At 49.4% G+C, this 9,042-nt stretch overlaps 3 protein-coding genes across 4 annotated transcripts in view; 2 read left to right on the forward strand and 1 right to left on the reverse strand.

Annotated features, from left to right (window-relative positions):
* DUS2 (dihydrouridine synthase 2) overlaps positions 1–1,029 on the reverse strand; it is a 30,139-nt gene extending 29,110 nt beyond the window's left edge. Inside the window, exon 1 of one of the 2 annotated variants that reach the window (XM_012730786.1) lies at positions 945–1,029. Coding sequence is in view for 1 of the 2 variants with exons in the window: in XM_012730785.1 (XP_012586239.1) it covers positions 864–879 (16 nt within the window). In the remaining variant the exon portion in view is untranslated. Of the gene's footprint in view, positions 1–863 lie in introns of both variants that reach the window. The other variant, XM_012730785.1, reaches the window with a different exon arrangement.
* Positions 1,030–1,092: 63 nt separating this feature from the next.
* DDX28 (DEAD (Asp-Glu-Ala-Asp) box polypeptide 28) lies at positions 1,093–2,924 on the forward strand. Its single transcript, XM_004690451.2, has one exon. The coding sequence runs from the start codon at positions 1,093–1,095 to the stop codon at positions 2,713–2,715; it is 1,623 nt and encodes a 540-aa protein (XP_004690508.1). The 3' UTR covers positions 2,716–2,924.
* A 2,592-nt stretch (positions 2,925–5,516) lies between these two features.
* LOC105854187 lies at positions 5,517–8,137 on the forward strand. Its single transcript, XM_012730609.1, has 2 exons — positions 5,517–5,583; positions 7,833–8,137. The coding sequence occupies exons 1-2, from the start codon at positions 5,517–5,519 to the stop codon at positions 8,135–8,137; spliced, it is 372 nt and encodes a 123-aa protein (XP_012586063.1).
* Positions 8,138–9,042: the final 905 nt, after the last annotated feature.

Consider the following 9,042-nt stretch of genomic DNA (forward strand, 5'->3'; position numbering starts at 1 on the left):
GGGGGGGGGAATAGGCAAAAATTACCCTATCTTAAGAACCACTGTTCTCTCCAATGGGTCCCTCCTTCATAAGTAGTATTTGTTAAAACTAAAACACGTTCTGGAAATGTTAAGACACTCCCAGATGGTTATCCATGTTCACCTTATCTCCCAGCCCAGTCACTGTGGAGTACAGAAAACATCTGGGACCCGTTTCCCAGATCTGTTCACGAATTACAAATAATGTAGGATTTCCTGCAACCTGAACATCCGAATTCAAGTAAATTATTCTGCCTAATCAGGGCCATGTGAGACAAACCACACAGCAGAGCAGCTCCTGTCTCACTATGAGTCAAGTATTTTAGGTATCTGAGGGGGAGGCCAGAGGAGGAGCACTGGCAGCCAAGAGTGCTGAGTTGAGTTGGCAGGCTGGGAGGAGTGACAAGGGAGTGGGGAGAAACTTCGGGTGAAAGGAAGGGGTAAAGTGTGAAGAAATGAGTCCGTTGTAAATAAAGCCTAAAAACCAAACCTCCCACTTCACAAGAACAAGTTGACGGCCTCCAGCTAGCTCTTAGCTCTCCCAGAGTGGCGCCGTCTGAGTTTCTATCTAGGACACATGGCTCACGTCCCGACCAGGGGCCTGACCATTCATTCAGACTCTCAATGTACACTTATTAGCAAACCTGACACCGGCACCACATTTGGGAAAACACTGCCGCACCCCCGCAGTTTTCAGGGAGAGCCCCACAAAAGCACAAGTCATCACAGGAATTTGGAAGGCGACAAAGGAGAATCACAGGCTCCCCCACCCATACGCCAGCAGCAGCTCAGCCCTCCTAGTGCATGCGCCAGGCCAGATTCCCATGGCCACGAGTCGTCGGCACCTGGTCTTGCCTCCATTGCGCGCCCTTCCCCAAAGCTGGCCCGTGTCTGGACGTCGCCATGCCCCGCTCGAGCCTACAGACCTCGCGGCCGCTGAACTCTATGGATCTCCCTCCTTCCTCGAGTTTCGCCAACTCCGCAGGGTTCACTGAGCCTCACCAGCCACCGTCCGCGAAGCCCGGTCGCGCTCCTGACGTCACTGCCGTGCGCGTCTTCCACACCAAGGGAACTATGTCTCTAGCAAGGCCGACGAGACTGCTGTCGCTTGCATCTCGGGGGCTTCTGACTCCTCGACGGGATCTTGCGGCCCGCGATGCCGACGACTCTCTACCTGTGGTTCGCATCCCGCGGGCTCTACAGCAGCGGCAGGAACAACGGCAGGGCAGGCGGCGGAGCCCTGTGCGGCCGGTGCTGGTGCGACCTGGCCCGCTGTTGGTCTCCGCGCGGCGACCCGAGTTCAACCAGCCCGCGCGCCTCACGCTGGGCCGTTGGGAGTGCGCGCCACTCGCTTCTCGCGGCTGGAAGAATCGGCGCGCGTGCCACGACCACTTCTCCATCGAGCGCGCGCAACGCGAGGCACCCGCGCAGCCGAACCTCTCGTGCGAGCGCACCTTCGCCGATCTGGGGCTGGAGCTCCGCATGCTAAGCGCGCTGAAGGAGGCTGCTCCCGAAGTCGTTCGGCCTACAACCGTGCAGTCAAGCACCATCCCCCCACTGCTTCGTGGCCGTCACATCCTTTGCGCCGCAGAAACCGGCAGTGGCAAGACTCTCAGCTACCTACTACCCCTGCTTCAACGACTTTTGGGCCGGCCAAACCTGGACTCATGTCATATCCCTGCTCCGCGAGGTCTGGTGCTTGTGCCTTCCCGAGAATTAGCTGAACAGGTGCGAGCCGTGGCCCGACCCTTGGCCAGCTCCGTGGGCCTCCTGGTGCGGGATCTAGGCGGAGGCCACGGCATGAGTAGAATCAGTCTGCAGCTGTCCAAACAGCCTCCAGCAGATGTGCTAGTGGCCACCCCAGGGGCTTTGTGGAAGGCCCTGAGGCGTCATCTGATCAGCCTGGAACAGCTCTCTTTCTTGGTATTGGATGAGGCAGACACACTGTTGGATGAAAGCTTCCTGGAAATGGTGGAGTACATTTTGGAGAAAAGCCAAATAGCAGAAGGCACAGATGACTTAAAGGACCCCTTTAATCCCAAAGCGCAATTAGTATTGGTCGGGGCCACATTTCCCGAAGGTGTAAACCAGCTGCTGAGTAAAGTTGCCAACCCTGACTCTCTAACCACTATCACTAGCTCCAAACTCCACTGCATCATGCCTCATGTCAGACAGACATTTATAAGACTGAAGGGAACAGAGAAGGTGACTGAGTTGGTGCAGATTCTTAAACACCATGACAGAGCCCATAGAATTGGCCCATCAGGGACTGTTCTGGTGTTCTGTAATACCTCCAGCACTGTAAACTGGCTGGGATATATTCTGGATGACCACAAAATCCAGCACTTAAGGCTGCAGGGACAAATGCCTGCCTCAATGAGGGCAGGTATCTTCCAAGGCTTCCAGAATGGATCCCGAGACATACTTCTCTGCACAGACATAGCCTCTCGGGGCTTGGACAGCACCCAGGTGGAGCTAGTTATCAATTATGACTTCCCCCTCACCCTGCAGGACTACATCCACAGAGCGGGGAGGGTGGGCCGTGTGGGGAGCGAGGTACCAGGCACTGTCATCAGTTTTGTGACCCATCCCTGGGATGTGAGTCTGGTTCAGAAAATTGAGCTGGCAGCTCGCCGGAGAAGAAGTCTTCCAGGACTAGCGTCCACAGTGAGTGAACCTTTGCCCCAGCAATCCTGATTTCAACTGGCTTAAATGTGATGCCAAGAATGGATTTTTCCCCTGAGTCCTGAGTAGGTGAGCACACTTGTCAGTAGGATGCACTGAGGTCATCCTTAATCTCCCTGAAGACTGGTGAGCTGGCTTCAAAAGTAAGCTGTTGGCCAGCATAGAAGAATAAACTGTTAAGGTTGGCTCTCTGGTTTTTTCACATGACTCGTGACAAATAAAGTGGATTTTAACTTTATATTATGTCTTGCTTTCTAACTAAGTGATGTTTTCATGGGTCTCCTTCAATAATAATTACCATTGAGGTAGAATTCATTGGATACTGAGAAGATTCACACCCTAAGCTAGCACATCTAGGACAAAGGTTCTTGCAATTACTGTTGTAGTTTAACATATTTATTTCCCACCCCAAAGCATCTCCAGTAAGCACCTCAAAGATGGAAAAGTGTATAGGATTAGTAGTAGAGAGAAATTTTCTTTACCAATAATGCCAAGTATTGGTGTGGTCTTCCAGCCTTTTCCATCTCTTGGTAAAGGAAGAAGAGAGGGGTAAACTGTTTTTTACAAAACTGGCAAAATAAGCAGTATCCTCTCAGTATCTTCTTGGTTTCATTCTCTGCATAATTATGTAAGTTTAGTCTAAAGTAACAAACTTGAAAACCAAATATAACATTTCACAAGACAATTTAAAGACAGCTGCACACTGATAAGGGTAAAGAGAATAAAAATAGGTCCAGGGCAGCCCTTGCCAGAACAACAGTGCACTAAATGTATAATCATAGCTCTCTTTTCCATATGAAGAAACAGGCTTAGAAGGATAAAGAAACTTGCTCAAGATCACACAGGTACACAGGGCAGAATCTGATTTGCCTGTACCTAGGGTTCTGTTCTTAACACCTGTCACCTCTTCACAAATGTGATTCTTGTGTACATGACTATATGTCAGTTTTCCTTAAATATCCTTTGTTTACATCTATATCTAGTATAGTTTTAAGTGTAGACTCCTGGGCCCAAACCCTTTCTGGGTACATTTTCTCTGGGATGGCCCAAGAATCCACAGTGTCTTTTAGTTGTTTTATGCAATCCCCAGGTGAATTTCAAGCTCTCTTAAGATTGACAAATCAGGGCCGTCCCTAGTGGTGCATTGCCACTGCAGTGATCCACAGTCACTGCAGCATGAGTTTGATCCCTGGCCAGGGAGCTGGCCCACATGGCACAACAAAACTTTCCTTTCCTGTCTCTCCCTGCTCCCCTCAGCAATGTACTTAGTCAATCTGCCTGTTCTGCTCCCCATTCTGACTCTGGTGAATCCCCTCACCCCCCCCCACACACACACACACACCTCTGGCCTGTATGCACAAATAAATCTTTTATTTTTTTAAAAGATTGACAAATCATTTATTTGTGGTATACTGCCTGATGAAAAGTCCCAAAAAGGCCTCATGAGGCATCAGTACCCCTCCAGATCAGAAGGATGTTCCCAATCCTCTCCAGAGGATTGGAGGAAGAACCTGCCAAACTTCCAGAGCCCTGCCCTTCACATTTTATCTCCTATCTCCTCACCAAAAGCAATTTGCTTTCATTAGGCCTGACTTCAACTTTCCTAACAAGCATCACACTAAATCAAGCAACTTGGGAGTAGAGAGAATATACTAGAGTTATCCAACCTCCAAAATGGTAGCCCAGGCACTCTGTCTCCTGGGCATACCCCCTAGGACACAACAGCCCCAAGAAAATGTCCTCAGCACCAGGGACCTTACACACACACCCTCACCCCCCACCATGAGAGGTTATGACCAGGAACTACTCGGCCAAAGCGTGCCCCAAATGGGCCTGGTCACATAGACAAGGCAGATTTGTCTATTTTTCCCTCTGAGTAGCACCAAATCGTGTGTTAGTAACACCTCTCATAGTATGGACCATGCTTTTCACCTTTATCTGACTGCTGCAGTGGCTATATCTTGTACACTTTCATGGTAGTGGGACTGTCAGAAGTGTAATATTAGGTTGTCATTTTATATTGTCATTTTGTCATGAATTTGTTTTGAATTTCATATTAAAATGAACCCATTACCACTTTGTGAAATCACAAGGGACGCTCATTTTGCCTTGGAGCACCTTTAACATCTCTCCAGTGTCCCTTTGAAATGTGTCCTCACACTGTCTTCAGCTACAAATTGAAAGTCCCCTTGGGCCCCCACCATTGAAACCCTACCCACTGCCTGCCTAGCCACGGGTAGGCCCCTGAACCTCTTGGTTCTTTTGAGTCCACAATTGTAAAATTCTGAGAGTTTTACAAATTTGCCTTTGTGATAAGCACAGAGCTTGTCTGTTTTTATCCTTCCCAACTGGAAAGTTTCCCTTCTCTCCATGTGACCAAATCTTTCTTGTCCTTCCCACCCACTCCAAGGTGCCTTCCCTAGTTGCCCAGTCCACAAGATCTCTGCCCCTCCAACTGTTAGTAGTTAGTGCCTGACAACTTAGTGTGTCAGGTTAATCCTCCCTCTCAAGCCAATCTCAGAATGTGGGTTTCTCTTGCCCTCCTGTGGCCACGGCTGTGCCAGCCCACAGGTACACTTCACAGGGAGAGGGTAAGTGCAAGGGCCCAGGCAGGTGGCCCTATGCCTCCACCCGCCCTGCTGAGAGCCTGAAGCCTGCCCCTCAGGTTCCATTGTGACCTCACTGACTAATGATGACCTCATAGGCCGCATCACGGTTTCCATAGCAGAGTAACTACACAAGCTTGGTGCTCTGGGGAAGCTTCCTACCAGTTCTCTACGAGATAACCAAGCAGTTTGGTTGCCTGAGAGAGAATGTCTGACCGGATCTTCTATATCCACTCTAATTTGTCCTCAGTCCCCTGGGAGGGCAACACAGCAGGTAGGCCCAGGCCAGTCATCTGTAGAAGATATATACACCACCTCACATGGTCACCACACCTCTCAACTGCCCCACCAATGGCCTTCAGTCACAGACCACAGTGGCTGCTCACTGCTAACAGCAAGTGAACTGGTACCTCTGGGCAAGTGTTCAGGAAAGTTCTGATCCTTATACATGTTGCCTTCCACTTTGGGTTACTCCATGCTTCCAGTGAAGCCCTTTCCTGCTGACCTCTTTAACAAAAAGGGCATTTTTTGTTGGCGAGTGATAGAGCAGTTGGAGGAAGAGCTGTCAACAGCTATTCATGAAGCTCACCTTCAAACCCATACATCTGGTGTCTGGGTCATGAGGACATCCACCTGAGTACCCTCAGAAACAAGCCAGTCTGAGAAGATGGGTGGTGGGGAGTGGTGGTGTCACACAATGGGAAGTTTGGAAGGGGAATGGGGATTAAGAAAGTGCTACTGAGACTGTAGAACCGAGGAAATGGTTTCTAAGGAGGTCGGGTTGCCAAAAGTATTGATAGCTGGAATCTGACTCCCAACCCCAGTCAGTCACTCTCTCCAGTGTTTGGCCTTTCCCTCGTCCATCTAGCTCAGAGTATGATGTCGGGGACTGGCCCCACCTATTGAGCTGTTGGGGAGCGAGACAGGCAAGGCCCTAAGGTGGGAAGGCGGAGGGGAGCAGAGATTCCAAGAAGGGGGAAGAGGAGCAGTGCAAGGAAGACACGGGAGTCAGAGTTGCTGCTCCTTTTCTCAGCAGGTCTTTATACAGTGTAGCAAGTAGTTAATTACAATAATTTATAGTATAAGTTAATAAGAAATCATCATAAATTGTCATAAACGTTCTCAAGGAAGAGGAGAGCAATGCCTCTCCTTCCTGACACTTTATGGCATACTAAATTATACATTATTTGTGATAATTGTCATGTATACAGATGTTTAACTGTAACTCAAGGGAAGAGGGGTTTGGGAAGATGAGCTATTAGAAAAAGATTGTTGGGGGTCTTAGGGAAGGAATAAATTGTGTTAGAGTCATCAGTGATTGTCTAGAGATGCTAATGGCTAATTTAAGGCTAGCAGAGAGTAGTTAGGGATTATTTTTTAAAAGGAGTAAATTAAAAAGAAGTTGTACAGTCATGCATTAAGCAACACCTGTGTAAACGAGGTTAAAAATTGTCCATGAGTCCTTATGCCCTGGGAGTCTTATCTAAGATTTGCTTTTTGTTTAAAAAACCCTAGGAAGTTTCCCAAGAGTCTTTATGCCCTAAGAGTCTTATCTGTCCTGGGGTTTGCCTTTTGTCTCAGGAGACTGAGGAATTTCCCGCCCTGGGGCAGCTTGCCTGGGCTGGTAGCCACCTTATGAGGCTAAGGCAATCCAGTTGTAAACTGATGGTTGTTCAGAATATTTTGATATTATGATCATACAAAAAAAAAGGAGGTCGTAGCGTAGCATAAGTTAGCAATGGAAATTCTGATTTTTCTGAGTTTCCCCTTTCCTCTGGAGATTGTCCGTTGACAGAAGTTGCAGAGCTTTTGTCAGTCTGAAAGTTCAGTGTGGCTGAAACAGGCAGGATGAACTGGGCTCAAGAGAAGTCACCGAGATGGGAAGGGGGCCTAGATTTGTATTAGATTCTTTTCCAAAAATTGAAAGGCATTTACAACCTCCAAAGTGACACAGACCTTAAAAAATGTCCCTCTGTTGTGGGGAAGGTAGAGGGAGGGGTTCCTGACTAATTATTTGGGGATTGTTTTCTCTGGGAATAGAAAACAGGTTTTCTGAGGTGCCGCTGACAGGCTCCATAGGTTTGCTTTGCAGCCAACATCCCTGCACTAGGAGACCTCTAGAGGATTTTTTTTTTTTTTTAAGATTTATTTATTTGTACATACAGAACTGGGGTACAGGCCAGAGGCTCAGGGGCAGTGAGAGGCTTCACCAGAGACAGAGTGGGGAGCAGAACAGGCAGATCGATGAAGTACACTGCTGAGGGGAGCAGCGGGCGGGTCAGGAGAGGTCTGCCACGCCATGTGGTCACCTCTGGGGCAGGCGGGAATCGAACTCATGCGGAAGTGGCTTTAGATTCTCAGTGCTGTGCTTTAACCCACTGCGCCACCAGGGAGGGCCCTTCTAGAGGATTTTAATGCCAAGGAGGGCTTCAGTCAGAAACAAGGAGAGACATGAGACAGGGAAATCCTGGGAGGGCACCGTGTACAGTCAAAATGACAGAGCCTTTCTGATTTTCTCTTCAGCATCAGTGGCTCCAGCTGCTTCTCCTACCCCTGGCCACTACCACGTCCTCTACCGAGGGTATGGAGAAACCCAGGTGGGCTGGCACGGGGAGACATACTGCCTGGTTGGAGGCTACCGGGCCTATGGAGATGCCCCTGTGGCCACACCAACAAAAGTGGAAGCAGAGAAGCCAGTCCGTAGCCGGGCTCCCAAGAGGCGATGGGTTGTGACAGACTCAGACAAAGATCTTGGTTGCTCCAGCCCCAAAATTCGGCGACTGCAACATGATAGCAGGAGGATGAACCCACAGAAGCTGGCTGGCTGATCCACTCTATAGAGAGGGCAGTGTTCACCTGCCTCGGACAGCTAACACCTTTTCCCGCAGTGACCCACCCCCCTCAACTGTCCACCACTGGAAATTAGAAACTCAGCCATTCTGTGTGCCTTCCTCTGCCAGGAGGCTCCTTCCGTGCTAATAGGCCATGGAAAGGAGCCTTGGAAGCTTAAGTATCAAGTGAGAGGCTGCTTTGACACCCCACGGCTAACCTGGCCTGGAAGAAAGCCAGATGCTGCATGGCTCCACCCTCAAGAGTCCCTCCTCAGGCAGAAGAGGGTCTGTGCTCTGCCAGCCCAGGGGGATCTGGGAGCAGAGAGAGGGTGTAGAATAGTCTTCACAGGCCCAGCCTACCAAGTGGGCTCCTGCTGCTGCCCAGGAAGCCTTCTGGCTAGAGTCTGAGGAGCATAATAGAGAAACCCAAGAGGACCTCCCTGGAAGAGGAACAGGATGGAGAGTCAAGCAGCACCCCACCTGAGACTCACACTACTCTTTTTCCTAGTCCTTCTTAGCCCCACTGGGGTTTTTTAATGCTTAATAAAACCATTTTCTGTTTAACCACATTTGCCTTGATATACAGCTTCTTCAAAGCAAATCCCAAACCGCCGTGCCCTTGAAGTTCATTCACACATGGGGTAGCTGGGCCTCTACACCATCTAGACAACTATTGGGGGGGCCCCCAAAGAACCCAAAAAAAAAGCCTTTGAGTGCAGCTACTAACTCTGTGGCTCTTCTAGTGGCACCTCTGCGAACTGGGGTAGGACAAGGAGGAAGCTTCTTTAAGAGATGCAGAGCCTAGCAACTTGGATGGAGCTGGAAAAGATCATGCTTAGTGAGATAAACCAGAAAGAAAAAGAAAAATACCGGATGGTTTCACTCATAGCAGGAGTATAATG

The sequence above is a fragment of the Condylura cristata genome, unplaced genomic scaffold, assembly GCF_000260355.1.
Source record: "Condylura cristata isolate star-nosed mole 26May11 unplaced genomic scaffold, ConCri1.0 scaffold00028, whole genome shotgun sequence".
Taxonomy (NCBI): Eukaryota; Metazoa; Chordata; class Mammalia; order Eulipotyphla; family Talpidae; genus Condylura; species Condylura cristata.

What these genes read in the sequence shown, in the direction of transcription:
- DDX28 (XM_004690451.2), top strand. Translation starts at nt 1,093, where the DNA reads ATGTCTCTAGCAAGGCCGACGAGACTGCTGTCGCTTGCATCTCGGGGG.
- LOC105854187 (XM_012730609.1), top strand. Translation starts at nt 5,517, where the DNA reads ATGTCTGACCGGATCTTCTATATCCACTCTAATTTGTCCTCAGTCCCC. An exon ending in CTGGGAGGGCAACACAGCAG is followed by an intron (nt 5,584 to 7,832) that starts GTAGGCCCAGGC and finishes TTTTCTCTTCAG; the next exon opens with CATCAGTGGCTCCAGCTGCT.